At 42.4% G+C, this 19,709-nt stretch overlaps 1 protein-coding gene across 1 annotated transcript in view; it reads left to right on the top strand.

Annotated features, from left to right (window-relative positions):
• Positions 1–19,709, top strand: part of PATJ (PATJ crumbs cell polarity complex component) — a gene marked incomplete at its 3' end in the record, with an annotated part of 154,871 nt that overhangs the window by 42,196 nt on the left and 92,966 nt on the right. The window contains exons 18-20 of the mRNA XM_080623239.1: positions 14,653–14,862; positions 15,870–15,983; positions 18,847–19,215. Coding sequence (XP_080479365.1) covers positions 14,653–14,862; positions 15,870–15,983; positions 18,847–19,215 — 693 coding nt within the window. The remainder of the gene's footprint in view (positions 1–14,652; positions 14,863–15,869; positions 15,984–18,846; positions 19,216–19,709) is intronic.

The following is a 19,709-nucleotide window of genomic DNA, read 5'->3' as shown; positions in this document are numbered from 1 at the left end:
AGTAAAATGTGTTTCACTATTGTGCATAAATGTCAAGTCATCTAAACCTCACTTTTTGGTACAATAAGGCATGAATTGGGAATGAATTAGAATAAAAAAAATACATTTGAAATATGATACAAAACCATTAATTCTGTATTTTTACCAGTGTGATATAAGATTACTGAAAATAGATCCTGTTAGTCATTTTCGCTGACACATGTTGTGTTGCAGTGCCAGCTTTACTGTAGAGTTGCTACGAGTCTTTACAGAGCAGTGGTACACAGATTTGCTTTTAAGTTCTCATATAATCAGAATTAATGAAGGCTTTAATAACAGGCTTTTTATTTACTTATTCGCAGATGCAAATATATGAGCAATGTTGTGGTACTTTCAGCTAAATTTAAATACATTCTAATCAATTCTAAATGAGTGGTAAACCACTTATCTCAGATCTTTTTAATTTCAAGATATTTATGTATAAAGTATGCTCTTTTGTTTGGGATTTGCCTCTTAGATCTTTTACACTTTTCATCATCTGCAGATCAATTTTGATAGAGAGATATCTGTGCCTGTGTGCGTGTTTATGTAAATACATCCATCACACTCTCGAGTGAAGGGCAAGGAAAATAAAGAGTTGTCCATGCTAGATTGGAGGCAGGGGAATAAAAAAGTATGTGGTTCCTGGGAGACTGTTTGGAATTCTTAAAGCAGATTTGCTGAGAAGCACAAAATTACAATGAAGTGTTTGATTGTGGCTTAAAGGACCGGGAGACCCAACTCTGTTCTGCATTTCTTTTTGCAGTTTTACCCTTCTTTTAAAAATGAGAGGTTTGGTTTGGTTTTAGGCACATACTCATTGTTTTACAAGAAAATATTCAAGCCTTATAATGGCAAATGCCACTACTTGCGCTGTATATCCACTGCTCATTTTGCTCTTTTTAAGTAATTATATGACTTACTTTTTATAGATTTATTTAATGAAAATGCCTAGCTGCATGGATCAGTGCGTCAGAAAAAGAACCTTTCTAGGCTCCTGTTAGTGTTGGAGGTAGACTGGGGAGGAAAACACTTTCTAAGAGCTGATTCTGAGCAGAAGGCCTGTGCTTAGTGCTCATAATTACACACATAAGGACTGACTCTCTCTGTTACAGAAATTTAAGGAAACTTTGGTGTTACATATCCAGTTTGGAGATGATGTGACTATAGTGTAGGTTTTTAAGGTCAAATTATTTCTGAAGCTATTGGTTGAAATGGCAATTCCGAAATATTGGTAGGACTTCTGAAAGATGAGTAGGAATAGAGAAGTAACATCACAGAAAAAAAACAGTGGTTCGCTATTGTTCCATCTTCCATCAAGGTAGATAACATGGAATCATAGAAAGATTTGGGCCGGAAAGGACCTTAAGATCACCCAGTTCCAGCCTGCTGCCATGGGTAGGGTTGCCTCACACTAGACCATGTTGCCCAAGGCTGTGTCTGGCCTGGCCTTGAACACTGCCAGGGATGGGGCAGCCACAGCTTCTCTGGGCACCCTGTGCCAGTGCTTCAGCACCCTCACAGTAAAGAACTTCTTCCTTCTGTCTAACCTGAACTTCCCCTGTTTAAGTTGAAACCTTGCCCTATCCCTACAGTCCCTGATGAAGAGTAGTACCAGTGTATACCAGCCCACTTTACTCGTTTGTTGTGCGAGACTGGTGGCTGTTATCTGCAGTATTTAAGAACTCCTGAGATGCTGTTTGTACAGACATGTTCATTTATGACAGTGAGTGATGCCAGATGCACTGCAGAAGTGGAAGAATGTTAAGCAATTAGAGATCAGGCTGCTTGCTTATGGTGCTGTGGAAGTTTCTTCCTACTGCTTTCTGTTTGGTATTTCTTTTGAAGCTCAAGGCTTCTAATCTTTCCATTTTAACTCTGATTATAGAATTAGATGTGGTGCTGAATACTCTCATGGTATACATAGTATTTTTCATTTTGTCTTCTCAAAACTGGCTCCATACTTGGCCTAATAGGTATTGTGCTTCAGTTGTCTAAAATGCTTCCCAAGTCACACTCTGGAAAAATGGTATTAATACAAACTCTTTGCAAGATGGAATAAGAATCTGAGTACATAGAAAACTGAATGCTGAGATCAAGAAATTATTCCTCTGGTATATTAATTTTTAATGGGCTGTCTTTCTAATAATGTTTCATCTATCAAATAAATGATAAGCATATCCCAAGTGACTTGCAGGATATTCCCAGAAATGTACAAGCATAATTCCAATGTAATGCCTATAGATTTTAATGAACTAATTACAAATTAATTATAGCAATTATGCATAATCAATAGTATTGCTCCTTCATCCTGTGTTTTCTTTTGTCTGTCTTTAGGGATTTAAATGCTTAAAACAGAGCAGCCTTCTGGTTTTTAATAAGTCCTATTGGAAGACCTCTACACATGTTCCTATAACTTTGGGATACCATTAGAGAAATAGAGTAGACTCACCCTCTTTGCTGGAACAGGGCTGTATTTATATAGGAGACTGTTCAGCTTCCCATGATCACTATGTGTAAGAAAATCTCTCTTTCCCCTGTGCTGAATGTCCTGATTTGTAGTTACGTGGTAGGAAATCTAAAATCTTTGAGGCTGCTGCTCTGCCAGCAAGGTCAATACTTGGTGAGAGGGGAGGTGGATGGGGAGGCTGATGCTGTGTGTTCTTGAAATGATCTGTTTCACTGGATTTTTTTTCCTCCTAGTGTGATGGCTTATTTAAATAAGAAGCAGTGCAGAGGTCTCAAAATGAAATCTCCTGTGTTCTTCTATTGTCACCACTGTGTTGGGATCTTGTCAAAGCTCTTAGGCTAGGCAGTGCTTTTTCTTGATAACACTTAGATGAAAAGCCTGCAGAAGGAGAGGCAGCAGCAGCCTCCGAGAGGCTCCACATGTGCATCACTTCCTTCAGCTGATAACACACTGTGCTCAGCAGAGACCTGAGGAGCAGCGTTGCACTGCTGGAGATTCTATCTTGAACAGGGACCCTGCCCCCCTTTTTAGCCATTAAAAAGGTGTGCTGTTCGGTCTTATGGCCAACTTCTCCGTGAAGTAATATACTCTACCTCCTTTAATTTCCTTGTAATTTTACTTGGAGAAGTTGCTCTCTCTCTCACCTCTTAACTAATTTTTATGTAGTGTTGCTGGCACAGTTAGCGGCAAGTATGTTTTGATGGTGAATGAGGGTCCAAGTACTCTGTTTCTAGAGTGCTTTGGGATCATCAGTGATGCAAGGACCTATGGTAAGCTTATTTATTGTTCTCTGTCAATAGACATGAAAGTGTTACAGAATCACAGAATCATCAGGGTTGGAAGTGACCTCTGGAGGTCATGCAGCGCAACCGCCTGCTAAGGCAGGACCACCTAGAGCGTGTGACACAGGAACACATCCAAGTGGGTTTGGAATGTCTCCAGAGAGGGAGACTCCACAACCCCCTGGGCAGCCTGTGCCAGTGCTGACACCCTCGATGGAAAGAAGCTCTTCCTCGTGTTGAGGTGAAACTTCTTGTGTTTTATTTTATGGCCATTGCTCCTTGTCCTGCCACTGAGCACCACTGAAAAGAGTCTGACACCAGCTTAACAGTAACTTTTCTAGCCTGAAGCTAAACCTCCTGCCCAGCAAGTCAAGAGCTAAGTCATTGTTAAGACCGAGTGGTTTTGGTCTCAAATTAAAATAGAATGTCATCAGGTTAAAACAGAGGTGAAATGCTATATAAAAATGGTCATCCCAGGGCACTGGAGCAAGAGGAGACTAAAATCACACAAGATGAAAACTTGTAGAGGAAAAAAAGAGCTCACAATTGCATAAAAGGTACTTTGAGTGGCCCTGTAACAGAGTTTACCCGAGACCTGGTGCATGCAGGCCAAAAGGCTCTGTCAGTGATGTTTTACAGAGATATTGGAAAAACCACAGGTAGCTGAATTGCAGATTTCTGGAGGCAGTATTGACCAGAAGGTAACTTGAATGGTCTGATGAGCTTTTATCAAATTAAACAAAAAGCTGAATGGACTTTATGGGGAGCTTAATTTACGGGGCTTTGAAGTCAGAGTATTTTAAAGCAGCTGTTTTAAAGTGTGTGAAACTGGAGAGGGCAATGGTTGGAGTGGAGAGGATCGACATTTTACGTAGCTCTTAGGAATGCCTGTGAGATGCTGTTTCTCTCCCTCTGTGCTTGAAAGGTAACGTCGTAGTGCCTGGGTTCTACTGCACAGTACCCAGCTGCCCTATAGACCTGTCAGGCTGTAGGAGCTCATGGGCTGATGTAAGTGTAAATATCTACCCATCCATGGAATCACTAACAGATATTTCAGTATTATATGAGCTTCATCTTACCCAGACCTGAAACAACATGAAGTCAGTTTGGGTCAGTGCTTAAGGGGTTCTTACTGTAGTCTAGCAATAGGGACTCCACAGCTGCCTTATTCCTAGATTTATCTCTCTTACCATTAGCAGTCTTTTCTTACAGTTGAACTACAGTCTCTTTTGCTGCACATTCAGCAGGTTACATGTTGTCCTTCTCCCAGGGAGCATGGGAAACAATTGTTTTCTCTTTTATGACAAAATCACTGCATAGTCACTCACGGCAGGAAGTGAAGCAATTTAAGTGTCTCCAAATATCTTTCCTCTTTTCTTTATGCCCCAAACAAACAGGCTCCAGATGTAGAGTCACAAAAAAGCAAACTGACTTCTTATTTGTAGAAGGTGGTGTTCAACTAGCTTATATATTTTTCCTTTCTTGGACTGCTCTACAGGGAGATGCAGGCTGGAATGCTTTGACATGTCGCTGGCTACCCATTTGCCCTCTTGTGATAATTTGAGCTTTGTCTGTCTTGTGATAAGTTTGTTATGAACAAAGAAGCATATTCACGTCCTTGTTAAGCACATTTTCACCTGATCATGTGATGGAAACCTGTGGCTTACTGGCAAAGGCTGCACAGCTGTATTAAAAAGCAGTTTTACAATGGCTATCAGCTTGGTACTGGGAAAACTGATAAAGGCAGCTTTTCTCCCATCTCTACAACCCATCCACATTCATTAACATCAAAGTTTTGTAAGCCTCAGTACCAACTGTGTTGGTACTCATCTCACAGAGGATTTGCTTCTCTCCCCCTATGGGAAAGTTCTGCATCCTTTAAATCATATTAAGCTGCTTCATGTGTAAAATAATTCTTAATAGTGTGTCATGAATTGAATTCAATGTAGCTTTTTGAAAGATTCTCTTGGAGTTCAGCTTAAATACTACTTTTAAGGGCTGAAGAGGTGGTGAATGCAATTGAGCACATTCCTGGTGAAGTTTCTAGGGTGTTCATGATTAGTGGCTTCCAAAACCTCAGTGCAGCAATGCTGAAAGCATTGGGAGACCAGAAACCACTTTAATAAGAAATGAAAGGGACTGTGTATCTCAGCATGAGATACAGACAGATACACAGGCATAGTTAGCTGAGGTAGAGCAGCTGGAGAACCTGGAGGCAGGAAGTCACATTAGGGCTTGGGTATGCCCTGAGGCTGCGCTTGGGGTTATCAGTCTGACTTCAAGTGGGAGGTTAGGAAGGAATCTCATAGAATCATGGAATCATTGAGGTTAGAAAAGACCTTTAAGACTGAGTGCAGCTATTAACCCAGCACTGCCAAGTTCACCACTAAACCATGTCCCCAAGCACCACATCTACGGGTCTTTTACACCTCCAGGGATGTTTAAACACTTGCCTAGGATGTTTTAAACGCTGCCTGTTCCAATGCCTGACCACCCCTTTGGAGAACAGTTTTTCCCTAATCTCCAGTCTAAACCTCCTCTGGTGCAGCTTGAGGCTGTTTCGTCTTGTCTTGTTCCTTGGGAGCAGAGCCCAGTCCTCTCCTGGCTCCATCCTCCTGTCAGGCAGTTGTAGGGAACGATAAGGTCTCCCCTGAGCCTTCTCTTCTCCAGATTGAACCCCCCAGGTCCCTCAGCCCTTCCCCATCACACTGTGCTCCAGGCCCTGCACCAGCTCCATTGCCCTTCTCTGGCCCTGCTCCAGCCCCTCAATGTCTCTCTTGTAGTGAGGGGCCCAGAGCTGAACACAGGATTCGAGGTGCAGCCTCACCAGTGCCCAGCACAGGCGGATGATCAGGCAGGTCGCCTTGTCATAGAAGGAGATCAGGTTAGTCGAGAAGGACCTGCCTTTCATAAACCCATGCTAATTGGGCCTGATCACTGGTTGTCCTGTATGTGCCACTTGGAGGCACTCAGGATGATGTTCTCCATAACCCCATAACCAGCACCAAACTCAGGCTGGCAGGCCTGTAGGTTCCCAGATCTCCTACTGGCCCTTCCTGTAGATGGGCATCACATTTACTAGTTTCCAGCCAACTGGGACCTTCCTTGTGAGCCAGAACTGCTGATAAATGATAGAAAGTGACTTGGTAAGACCTTCCACCAACTCCTTGATACCCTCGGGTGGATCCATTCCAGCCCTATAGACTGGTGTGTGTATAAGTGTTGTAGCAGACCATTTCCCCTTGGATTATGGGGGCTTCATTCTGCTCCCTGTCTTCCAGCTCAGGGCCTCTTGTCTTTTGTAAGCTGCCACAGCCAGTGTTCTGGACAATACCTGAGTCTGCAAAGAAACTGAAGCATTACTGAAAACATCTGTTTTTCTTTGGTTTGTCATATATCCTCGACGTAAATGCTAAGCAGTATTATTATTATTATTAACCTTCAGAAACGTTTTCCCTATTCCCCCAAATTCTACGATCTGGTTGTTCTCTTTCATTTCCTGCTAGGAAGAATAGCTTTTAATAAAAACAAAAAAAACCCAAACCAAAGAAATTCATTATTATTCCACAGATGTCTTCTGCCTGCAAGAGAGGGCAAGAATTTAAAGGGACAAAACTGTAGCTGGAATTCTTGTTAAACAGTTGTTAAATCTCAGCAAGGGTAAGATAATGAGACCAGAGGAAGCTGCACTGATGAGTGCTGCTTATCTAAGAGCTGTGCTAGTCTTTCAGTGAGCACGTGGGGATGGTGGAGCAATGGGTATGTAAAAGCTCAACCCAGACAGGTCCAAATCTGTTGTTCTGAACTGATGAGGCTTGAGGTATATGTTGGTGCTGATGGATGAGCATGAAGAATTCTGAAAACTCATGGAAGTTATGAGGTATTCTGTTTTCTTAATACCTCACCCTGCTGGAAGATGCTGCTCCCCAAATCCAAATAGAGCTGTTGCACTTGGAGTTTTCTGTCTGTTCTCACTGTGTTTTGCAGTAGCCTTAAATTCTCTGCAGTCTTTTTACCTACCTTTTTCTGTTCTCCACCATCCATACTCTTGCAAGTCATCTTTGGACCAAGTCACTGTTTACAAAGACAGAAAGGCCTGTCCTGTCTGCTCCCTTTTGCAGCTTTCTCTATAGAAAATCTCCTGTAATTCAGGAGTTTGCTGTTTGATGCACACCCTCCACGCAGAGGAGAGCTCTGCTTGTGTGAAAACACACACTGCACTTCCACAGAGCGTTAACGGTGTTGAGGGCAGCATTCCTAACCACTGGAAGTGCCTGCTGGGCTGTTTCAGTGGATTTTTAGCTCAGGGATTATTTGAATCTGAAAGCTGATCAAACCCAGAATGTGTTAAGACCACTCAGTGTAAGCTGTGTAGGTGATACTGTTTATACTTTTTCCCTTGGCTTATCGCTATTTCTTTCTTTATTCCCACACATCTCTATCCTTCCCTTATCTCATCACACAGTGGCTTTCCTCCATTTCCTTATGAGTTCAGAGTTTTTCTTTCTTATCTCTGTGGCTTTTCCCTGTAGTCAGCATTCAGTGTGTTTTTTCTGGAGCTGGAAAGTCTGAAAGTAGAAGATATTAAGAGTCTAATGAATGTAATCCCTGTGACTTTAGCTCTGTTGAGAGCAAATATAAAAGGCGGATGGAACCTAGGATTGATTGAGAAGTTTGATAAATTAAAAGATAGGGACACGCACCTGAGTCCACTGCACAGTGACACTTTCAAAACTACCATAGAGGCAGTGCCTATCTTTGATCTTTTTATTTGAGAAGAGCAGCAACGTGAAAGATCTTTTCCTCTTCATCATTCCCTGGAGGCATTTTCATCCCGAGGATCTGCAGCACATCCCTCTCCTGCAGCAGATGAGGGTTGACGGCGCAGCGCTTGCCAGTTCTGCCAGACCTGTGTGGGTCTGAGTAATCACTGGCCACCGTGTTCGTTCTTGCTGGAGAAGACTGATAGGATTAGAGATTGCAGATGATGAAAGCCCAGTGTGGGAAACCCATTGTGCCACCTACTCCTACCTTGCTCTTCCTTCTCCTCCTCTAGGTGTGGCTCTATATTTTGTTTATGTTTTTCCCTTTCCCTGTGAATTCCTGTTTCTTTGCTGACATTTCCCACCACAGAGGTTTTGATTAATGCTGGCTGCACACTAGAGCTGCTGAAATTCATTGCTTTATTCCCTCACTGCAGATCAATAAATACTTATGTTTTATTTCTAGTGCTTTGCCTCACATCACAGGAAAGTGCAGCGTTCCTCCTTGGATACCGTCCTGTATTTAAGTTTGTGTTACTTCAGCACATCAGCCTGGACTTTGTTTCTTTGGTACAGCCAGGGGCTGTGTATTGTGTAGTCGTTTTCCTAAGTAGTCCTGCTGACTGCAATCTAACACAAGTGGAAGAGGCAGGAACAAGACTTAAACACTTTGAATTACAGCCCAATTGCCCATGTAGTGGATCTAACAAAAACTAGTTGAGCACTTTCTCAGGGATGTTTTTTCAGGCTGTAGAGTACCTTTGGCAGTTCCTGCGGCCAACTCCTGTAAATACATTGGAGTGAATGAACAGAAGGTTTGGACCTAGAGGCTCTAAATTGGGGCCACCTTAAGGAGGGAACTAGACCTCACTGACAGCCGGCTCTTCCTCTCTTCCCCTTCTGTTGGGAAGCACTTAGTGCCTTTGAAAAGGATGCAGGTTGTTCATCGTTCTTGATTCCTGCATCCCTTGGCATTGTTGGTGTGTATGTGGAGGGTGGCTCTGCAAAGGGAGCAAGTGGCACTTCACAAAATGAGAGCACAGATGAGTATTTCGAGTAATCTCACAACACTGAGCATGCAGGTAGATTATTTCGTGTGCAGTTCTGCCTTTGTTCTACATAATAGTAAGACAAACATGAAATGCATTTGGTGCTTGTCATTGTTGACGAGTGTATGTTCCTTCTTCAGTATGTTGTGTTTAAGAGGCTTTCAGTCTATCTTATTCACTTGCAAACTGAAGAGTTTTAAATATGGATACGTATGTTAGACCTGGAAGTGGTCCCATGCAAAATGAAGCTGGGTTGCTCTGACCTCTGAGCTCTAACGTGTTTGTTTTGGCTCTCTCGCTGAAACCTGCAGTATACAAATTGGCACTTGTAAAATTGTTCAGATAAATCAAAATTGGTACAAGGGAGGAGAAAAAAAGTTTCAAACTGTTTCTTTTGGGCTCCTTTGCCATGCTATTTTTGATGTGTGTTTTTGTGGCAGCAGGCAGTTTGTTGCTTGAAGAAAGCTAAAATATTCTAGGAAGCCAGGCTAGCTGAATTTAGATCTTAAGTGATGCCAAAACTAATATAGCCTGTAACTAAGTGAGAGTGACTTTGCACAGTGAATGTCAGTCACCCGCTGCTTTGTCTTATATTTTCATGCGAGCCTTTAAAAAAGGAAAACACAAACAAAACCCCAGAAAACGTGGTAGCTGCTCACATCCAATCGAGCTATAGCTACAGCCTGCTGCATAGGGCAAGCTGCTCCTCATCCATTGCGCATAGCCAGGGCTCTGCTGGGGCTGGGGGCTGGACTGATGGGGATGGATTTGTCAGAGCATGAAACGCCTCCGGTAGTGCGGGAGCTGGGCTGGCCTGGAGTGCCCTCTCTTGGCTGCTGCAGAAACCTCACCTTTTGGGAAGGAAGGGAAAAGAGCGGGTTATTGTCATTTTAATTTTGCAGTGTGAAGGACAGAGGGAAGCTGTACTGGTTATATTTCCAGATTTGCTTCCTAAGGACCTCTGATATCTAACAGAGTGTGACTCTTTGGTGCCCCCGGCAAGTTCAGATCCCTCACTTGAAGCCGCACTAAAGTCACACTCTCCAGCAGCACTGCCCGTAGGACTCTGTTAACCTGGTGCTCCTGGGACTCTTAACATTTTAGCAGAGCTCAGGTTTTTAAGAGACTTCATGGTGCTCTGAATGCAGGGGTCCCAGAGGCAGCAACTGCAGTGGCCCCTGCGTGACTCTGCGCTGCTAAATGAATCCAGAACAAATGAGGCTCTGAAAATAAGAAGAAAAATTTGACACCTGGACTCCAGGAAACGTTTGTGGATTTTGATGAGGAGCAGCAGGGGGGAAGGGAAAACCTGTGGTTCAACGTAGTTAAATATATGGTGTGCTGAGCATGAATAAATTGTGACCATTTGAAACAAGTTCATGTATAGTCTATGGCTGGCTCGAGCACAAAGGGAAAGACAACAGCTACAACATAGTAGTTCCTCAAAGGGTTACCTGGAGGCCGGCATCCTGAGCTGGTGCATAGCAGAGGTCTGCTTCCATCCCTTTATACAAGTGGCAAACTTTTTTACATGTAATTCTTTCTCTTAACAAGAATTTGTGTCAGTGCTTGTGAGTTAAGGGAGTTCATCTCCTTGATAGCTTTACTTCACTGATTACTTTCGTCAGTGACCATCAATGATTCATTTGTGTAAAGGAATCTTTCAGTAGACTGAAGTTAAAGTTCCTCTTCAAATGTGCTGAGCCCAGTTCATGCCCATTTTAAGATGTATGGGACATCCCATACACACTCCCTCTGCTGTCTTGCAAAGTCATGTGGTAATTGCTCGAACTATTGCAGTTAAGTCACTTCTGTATCCCAGCCGAGTACTATTACAGCAACATCTTAGCTCTGGGTTTGGGGAGGGAGCTTCTTCCAAGCCTGTACTCTATCCAAGGAAATGAGCCTTTCACTTTAAAGCAGAGGTGAAATCTTGACCTGAACTGCTAGTCACTAAAAATCAGTGCTATCTGATTATGAAGAGCCTTAGGCTAGGTGTGCAGTTTAGTAACCCTGAGTGGCTGTGGCTGCTCTGTTAATATGGAGGTGGCCCCAGAGTCCGTCAGGACACTGTCACAGTGAACTTGCCTTCTGCAGTTAGTATGAAAGGTGAGAATCTGTTTTTCAGCCTGCTTCTAGCACTGCTTTCTTTCAAAAGCAAGACAACAGCCCCTACAGTCCAGTTGCCCTCGCTGTTTACAAGCTGTGAGGGTGAATTCAGTGTTTGCTGTCTTGTTCTAGCAGACGTTGCTCTTTAGGGTGCGTTGGGGTTTGAGTGTAAATCATAAGGCAAGGTTTCAAAACAACATTGTTGCTTTTGTTTTGGTAAGACGAGCACAGCACAATCCACAGTTACAACCACCCTCGTGTTGAATTATAGGGAATATGTTTTCATGATTACACCTTGAAATCCAGCAGGTCTGCGTCTTCACACGCAGCTTTTGCTGCATTCCTCATGGCAATCACTTTGCGATTCACGGGCACGGGTGACAAGCACTCAGGATTTTGCAGCACAGCTCACATTACTGCCTTAGCCCTGTGGCGGTGTAGTTCATATTGCTCTTCTCTTCCTGTACAATAGCTCCCTCTGCTTGAAAACAGCAGAGTAATTATAACCCTGCTTTGTATTTGCCTGATCAATGGGCTTTAATATGAGCTCCTTTTAAGAAGATTGCTGCTGCTGCTCTTCATGAAGCAATTCCAGTGCATACGTGGCTTAGACTCTTGTGTTGTGAAGCAGCAAAGGTAACTGTGCTGTTCTCAAAACTTTGCTACATAGGAGCCATGTATTATTAGATATTAGGAAAGAATGCTCCCTGTGAGGGTGCTGAGGTGCTGGCACAGGGTGCCCAGAGAAGCTGTGGCTGCCCCATCCCTGGCAGTGTTCAAGGCCAGGTTGGACACAGGGGCTTGGAGCAAGCTGCTCTAGTGGAAGGGGTCCCTGCCCGTGGCAGGGGTTGGAACTGGATGGGCTTTAAGGTCCCTTCCAACCCAGATCACTCTTAGAAGTCTAGGAACTCTATCTTAATTTTTAGCAGGAGGATTAAAGCTTGTTGGAACACAAGCTTTAATTTAGCTTTTCAGCTAAATTATCTCTTACCATGACACGATGATTTATTGAAGCCAGAATGTTTTTATTTCAGTGGAAACCTAAGCTGAAATAGGACTGTTTCTCATCAGAAATGTGGTAGTTAGGCTGCTGAACTTAAATATCTGCATAGAAGAAGCTAATGTTGAGATTCCCATGTCCTACTTAAATGGTTGTGATCTGGAACCCCAAAAAGAGCAGCTTTGGATCAGACAGAGCAGGGATTTGAACCTGTTTCTCCCACGTTCCCAGCCAGTGCCATAATTACTGGGCCAGTCATTCACTTCTCTGCATCAGTAAGGATGAGGGCTGATTCTGTTTTGTTCATTTTTTATCAATATAGCTAAGCCAGCAACAGTCATATTATAAAAGCTGCTTTGTCAGCAAAGGTTGAATTTTGCTGAGAGCTCATTTGCCCATTTAGGGAACCAGCATAAACCTCGCTTGCCATGGCAAGGTGAGCCCATGATAGGAAACTTACTGGGTTAGTTCTATAGTGAAGCCTTCCTAACATGAAGAGTACCTTACTTGCTTCAAAATGGCTCTCTCGACACCATCCTGGTTTTGCAAAGAAGCCCAAAAGGTTGGTTTTAGTTTGCATTGGAGCAAACCCCCAAATGAAAACCATCTCAGATGTCTGTGTCAGACGGGGTGTTTGTTCTGTGGTCAGCTGCCGTCAGGATGGTTGGGCACGTGGGTTTGGGTGAGGGAAAGGGCTGGCAAAGCCGACTCTACACAAAGGGAAGAATTCCCGAAATTCAGCACTCTTAAAGCAAAATCTTTTATTTATATCTTGGAATCCTTTGGATTTTTCATTTTTTACATCTCAGGATCCTTTGGATTCTTCTTCTGTATTCGGGTTTGGCTTGTTTCTAAAAATTTCCAAAGTGTATGCGGAACATGGATAGCTTGCTCTTGGAAACAAATGAAATCCTTTCCTCTCGGCATTATGTGAGGCAGGTTTGAGCAGGAACAGTCGGGGAGCCCGAGCGCGTTGGCACGGGTTCAGTAGGCAGAACACCATCGCGCGGCAGAGGGAGGGTGCTGGGCTTGATTATCAGCACACGATACTCACAAGGAAGCCTCTTCCGTACAATGTGGATACCCAGGGTTTGGGAAGATTATAAAATGGCAGGATTAAGCAGTAGAAGGGGAGAGAATCATTGCTAATATGCATTTACTTGAATTCAGCTTCAGCGGGGCTCTTCCTGCTGAACTCTAATTTCAGTTCTCTCATTTCAGCCGTTTACAGATATTACATTCATTGCCTCATATGTTTGCACATACCTTGAAAAGCCCCCCATGTTCCCTAGGAAAGAATGCATAGTTATATAAAAAGAAAGAGTTAAAAAAGCAGTCCTGTTTTCCCATTAACACTGAGGTGCTGAATTCATGGTGGTCTTTGTCATTTGAATTTTGCCCTTTTCTTTTTATCCCTCCCGTGCCCTGAATAAGATGCAAGTCCTGAGGGAAAGATAGTACATGATTATGCATTCGAAGACCTGGTGCATACAAGGAGCATTTCTGAGCTTTATGAGCCTTTAGCAAGGGGGAGAAAGGCTAATTCTAATGTTTAAAAAACAAACAAGGAAACAACAAACCCCATAAATTTGTTTTATGTGTGTTTCTGCGTCTGTAGAATAACTTCTGATCATTTCATTGCATTGAGGAGGAATTCTTTAATGGCTGAATATGATAGAAATGGTGCATGGCACAACGCAAAGGCTAATGCTGGCAAGAAAATCAAGTGAATATCTTTGCATCAGCTCACAGCCTCTCCAATGTGTGTATTTTGTACTTCACATTCCTTATACACCACTGCAGCACTCCTTCAGCAATAATCTCAGTTACTCTTCTGTTGTTGTCCCTTATATCCTCTGTTAAGAAGGCTTCATGGGTGGAGAAAATGTCTTTTCTAACTTGTCACACAGATTTGACAGAGCAGGAACACTGCAGTAATACAGCAAATGCATGCTGCTATTCATGAATGTTTTGGGCTTTGCTTTTTAATTTTAATATAATAATATTTGAAATTAAATTTCTAATCTTGCCATGGTTTCTTTTAACGTCAGGTTTGCTGCTCTGAAGCTCTTGAATGGCTTGCAGAATGGTTATTTTATGTAACATTACCACGTAACAGGCTGGATGGAGGCTTGTGGAAGAGTGCCAGCCTTGGTTTTCTATTTACAGGTTGGCCTGGCCGCTCCTGTGTACGTAAGAAGAGGGCAGGCAGGGTATCGGTCAGCTTTCAAATCATACATTTCTTAATGGATTAGGCAAGTGATGGAATATCTTCCTTCTGCAAACCTTTCTTTTGTAAACTGTAAGCCTTGGCAGCATAGGTAGGCAGTCTTTTTTGTGCGTCTCAGCAATGCTTCAGTAGCGTTAAATGAGGAATGTGCTTAAGAGGTCTTCCCATACTCAAAATCCACCTTTTGGTGGGCTTTTTCCTTGTAATTCTTTTCTGTTTGTTTGTTTTCAGGATCCCTTAGACCCAACCAGAACAGCCATTGTGATCAGCTCTTTGGTGCCGGGTGGAGTAGCTGAACGCGGGGGTGAGCTTCAGCCCGGTGACCGCTTGGTGTTTGTGAATGAGAAATCCTTGGACAGCGCCACTCTGGCAGAGGCAGTGGAAGTGCTGAAATCTGTGCCCCCAGGTACAGTTTCTCTTGGCATCTGGAAGCCTTTGGTGGTAAGAGCTTATTTTAACTTTTGCTATTTAATTCTATGACAGACCAGGCTGTTGTATTTGGCCGGGGAGTGAGGTGGGGTGTGTGAAATTCAGGGTAAAAGTATGTATGTATGTGGAAAGCAACTAAAATCATGGAATCAGCCAGGTTGGAAAAGACCTTTAAGATCATCAAGCCCAACCTTTACCCAGCACTGCCAAGTCCACCACTAAACCATGTCACTAAGTTGCTGTGCTTACACCTCAGCATGTCCAGAAATTCTGGCTAGCTGGCGAATGGGTAGCTCAATGTCCACAAAGTCTGACTGGAAAACCAGCGTGCTCAAGTTCCTCCTGAAAGAGCATCTATGTGGAATCAGAAAACTCATCAGGGGAAACGCATGCCTGCTGGCTCTGTGCATAGGTGTAACATGGTTTGAGGTATTCAGCAAATCAGTTAACTACGTGCTGAAGTCTATTTCACTCCAAGACACTGCTGAGTGCTTGCTTGAGCTCCACTGACATCAAAGAAGCTTCATCTCTTTGAAGTCAGGACTGTAAATTCAAGTAGAATTTCTTTTTTCCAGAATCAGGGCTTTGGAACAGACAGGAGTTTACTTGAGAGCACTGTAGCATTGTGCATCAAGGGCACCTAGGTAGAATTTAGTTAGAGCACCATCTAATAGAAAGTGCTTGTAATTCAGGAGTGGTGAAATAGGAACATAGGAAGGCTGTTAAATATATTCTTTCCTTTTCTAAAAAGTGGTATCTTGTTGTTCATATCATGGTATTTGTCTTTCTTTCCTACACAGCTCTTTATTTTTTACTGTATCTGTACTAACATCTTGAAGACAACAGCTTTTATTCTTTCATCTTCTCCATTTACAACTTCCTTTTTTATAGTCCTGTAACTTTTTCCCACCTCTCCTCTAATGGCTGGTTCTCCCTCTCCCTTTTAGTTCACTGAAAAATGTGGGGATTGCTTTTGTTTCTTTGTTTTCCTGGCTCATCTTTTTGAATATCTTTCTTAGGGAGAAAGCAAAGAGGAGGAAAACATGCACAGTTTGGATTCCAGCAACATTAAAAGCAGCCTTGCATCTCCAGAACCAATAGATAATTTCTCAATAATACTTGAAGCACCACAGGTATTTGGTTTCTCTTTTCAGTGTAAGTTTGTATGGACAAGAAATGATGTGTTAAAGTAAGAAAATCCTATGTCCTTCGGATAAGACTTCAGGCTGAATTCCCCTTTAAAACAGTCTCTAACAGCTAACTGTATACTAATTATATTGTGAACAGTAAGCACAGGCATAGCACTTACCAATGCAGTTCCCAGACTGCCTTATCAAATTTACTATGCCATTAAAATACCTTGGGTTCCCTTGGGTATGAAACAGGAATGCTGTGTTCTTATTAGTCATAAGTAGTCGGTTCAGGTTTGCAAAGAAAGTGGAACACTATTTATTATAATGAAGCAAACCAAAAAAGTCTTGTGTATAAGGCAAGCTTGAAATTTCTTCTTTATAGACTTCCTATGTGGTCTTAAATGATCTCTCTCTTCCTCAGTTCTCCTCTTTTTCTGATTTTCTGAGAAATAATTCTGTTTATTGTGGAAGGATGAAGCACTAAACATAGTGAGTAACTCAGATACCAGGATAATAGGCAATACTACTGCAATACTGAGCTGTGTACGGTGAAAGAGATGTGGATATCTTTGAATTTTCATCTGTTCTCAAGTGCTCTGCAACATTTTTATTAATTCACATTGGTAAATGCATTTTTTAGACCAGAAAAGACAATACATAAAGGATCACCCAGAACTGCAACACAGGGATAAAAGTAAATTGTAGATTTTTCTTGTTGCTAAACATGTCTACCTGTCTCTGGATACAAACATAATCTTTAACGCTGAAATGGTATATTAGAGCCAAAAGGAGCAGTGTCACAGGGTGGATGTATATATAATATGCGGAAATTAGTTTGGACATTGTATTTGCTGATTTTCATGATGTAAAAGGGAGGTTGCTGTTTTCCGGATGCATAGGAAGGGTTCCTGGCAGAGCAATTACTCCTCTGCCAGCTCAGATTAGCTTTATTTAGGGAGCAGAGAAACAATGTTATGAAGTATTTTTAAATAAAGGATCTATTTTCTCTTAAAGTCCTGCTGAATATAGAAGCTGGGATGATCTATGCGTACAAAAGACGCACAGAGGTATTTGCTTGTATTTAGTTTTACCTTATGTACGACAGCAGTGGTAATAGCTTAGGGCAGTGGTATAAGATTTACATCCATTTATTATATCACCTGCTCTTGTAAGAGCCAAGAGTGGTGTGTCACGATGGCTTCCACTTTTACGCACCAGCATAGTGCTGACAAAGCTGGCTTGGAACACTAAAAAAGGGAACTCGAAGATTTGATATGCTACAACGGTAGACTTTTACTGTCATGTTTGCAGTATTCCCTGTTCCATTGGTAGCGTCTGCTACTGCAGTGCAGCACTCAGTGATGATACAGTCCTAACTGCTGTATCAGGAGATGGGGATACAGATTGCTGTGGGCTTTCTGAGCTAAGTCAACTCTTTTATGTAACAATGAAGTTGGTGCCTCTTGCAGAAGTGTTTGGGGAATGATGCTGCAGAAGTGATATGAAATGAAGTAAAGATGGAGAGAATTCGAATCTCTTCAGACTGGGTGTTTTTTGAGATCGAGGTACACAGGTCACAGAGATTAAAGGACAGTTTAATGCTCATGAAAAACGTGCTAATTTCTAGATTGCTACTGCTCTGCTTTCCTGCCAGCTGGTATTACTGCATTGTTTCATTCTGCTCTTGCCTGTCGCTAGTTTTCGCTCCTGCCTCTCACTTCAAGTATGTGAAAATTTTGGCAGCATCTGGGGTTTTTTCGCTTCTGCATTTGTACAAACCTCACAAACCGGGATTCTGACACTAAAGGTTAGAAATGGTGAAGTACCTCGGGGAGGCTGGGAAGGGGCAGGAAATGGAAAGAAAAACATTTTGATTGAGGACCCTTGAATCTGTAGATTGGTTTCAGTGTTTGGGGTTTCCGTGAAGGTTGGGTTTGGGTGTATGTACCTGGGGGCCTGGAGGAAAGAGAGGAAAAGCTTTCTTTGTGTGGCAAGCTTTCTGGTACCAGTGCGAGGCATACAATTCCAGATGCCTGTGCAGTCTTGCCCTGGGCCAGTGAATAGCATCCCATTTGAGTTAGGAGAAACACAAAGCATTGGAAATTGGGGGTGCATTGACATGTCCTAGAAAAAGAACGGTTGAGCAACATCTGTCAGAGTGGGTTTTAATACCTTCTCTCTTGGTTTTGTTTGGGGGTTTTTTGATTGTTGTTCTGTGGTTTAATTCAGTAGAAAGTAGAGCACTCTTCTCTTTAAAACAGTAAAGGTATTAGATAATAGGCAATTATGTTCCTTTTTTTCTTTAGGTGGTTCATCCATTTCCCTTCTTCCCCAGGTTAAATATTGTATGGAATACCCAAGGGAGGGACAAACAAGCGTGGCTTTGATTTGGTTGGGATTTTTTAATTGAAGATGCTGGTTGCATAAGCAAGCTCTTAGGTTGTTTTTTATGTAGCTGATGGATATCTTAAGAAATGTACATGCATTCATAAAGCAACAGCAGGTAAGTCTGGAGCACAGAGGTACTTTAGCTGGATTTAGATATACTTTTTCCTGTAGGTTTTATAGTGTTATTTAATAATTCTCATTCCCTAACTCCGGTCCAAGTTGGTTTTTCTGCAGCAATACCCAAGATGTGCAACATAAATTTCTTTATACTTAAAAAATAAATCGCAGCGTCTACTTTTGGTGTTAAAATGGTAAGTCACAAAGTGTATTTTCTTTTAGAAAATGCAAAAGGTACAAGATCTTCACTTCAAAAATAAGGCTGTACTTTTAATATAGGCCTAACACAAACCATAGTTTTAAATGAGTTAGCAAGAAACAGAATGTAAAATCTATATTCCTATAATGTTTTATGCAGGGTTTCAGAGATGAAACTCCTTTTAAAGAAGAACTCGTTGATGAACCAAGTTTGCACTTGGGAAGGTCATTTCAGCTTTCTCAAAATGACAATGAGTGTGAGAAGGAGTCCTGGGAGATGCATGAGTTTCTGAAACCCAGAAGAGAAGAAACGGAAGAAGAACAGGAAATGTTGGTGGATGAGTATGAAGAAGACTCAGACTTCTTGAAATATAATGCATCATGTGGACAGAAGGCAACTTTAAAGAGGAACCTTGATACAGAACAATGGGCAAAGCAGCTTGAGACTACTGAAATACAAGGCTTAAGATCCAGTATGAACTTAAGTCCAAAACAGTCACTGGAATATCCGTGCCATAAAGATCAAATGGTAAGGAGTGCTTTACTGGTCTCAGTGCTGTACCCTCACCAAGGGACCCATACCTCAAGGCAAATTCCAGACCTAAACTCTATAAAGGAGTCTTCCTAGTGTTTTGATTACTAGAGGAGATCTGGGTACCTCTACTGAACACAGTCTGCCCTTTTGTACTTGGTGCCTGTTGTTTGGGTACTCGAATGAGGTATGTGCTGAGGTTGGTGTATTTACAGGCTTGTATCTGGGCTTGCATCTTCCTTCCCATCCGTGGCTTGTGGGCTCAGTTCTTTTTTGCAGACTGTACTAATATGGTGCGTGTCAGTAACAGCAGAATGTCACTTCATGGTTTTAATAGTCCAGGGGCTTCAGCAGCAATGTCAGTGAGAGGAGCTCCCTCTTTTCCTCATTATTTTTAATCCAAATCAGTTCCCTTGGGTCAGATGATAGTGCAGTTAAGTGAAAAATGATACAGCAGAAGCAACTGTAACAAGCATACTGGTGGATGAAGG

Source organism: Psittacula echo (assembly GCF_963264785.1).
Source record: "Psittacula echo genome assembly, chromosome: 7".
Classification (NCBI taxonomy): domain Eukaryota; kingdom Metazoa; phylum Chordata; class Aves; order Psittaciformes; family Psittacidae; genus Psittacula; species Psittacula echo.
This window is presented reverse-complemented; position numbering and strand designations above follow the sequence as displayed.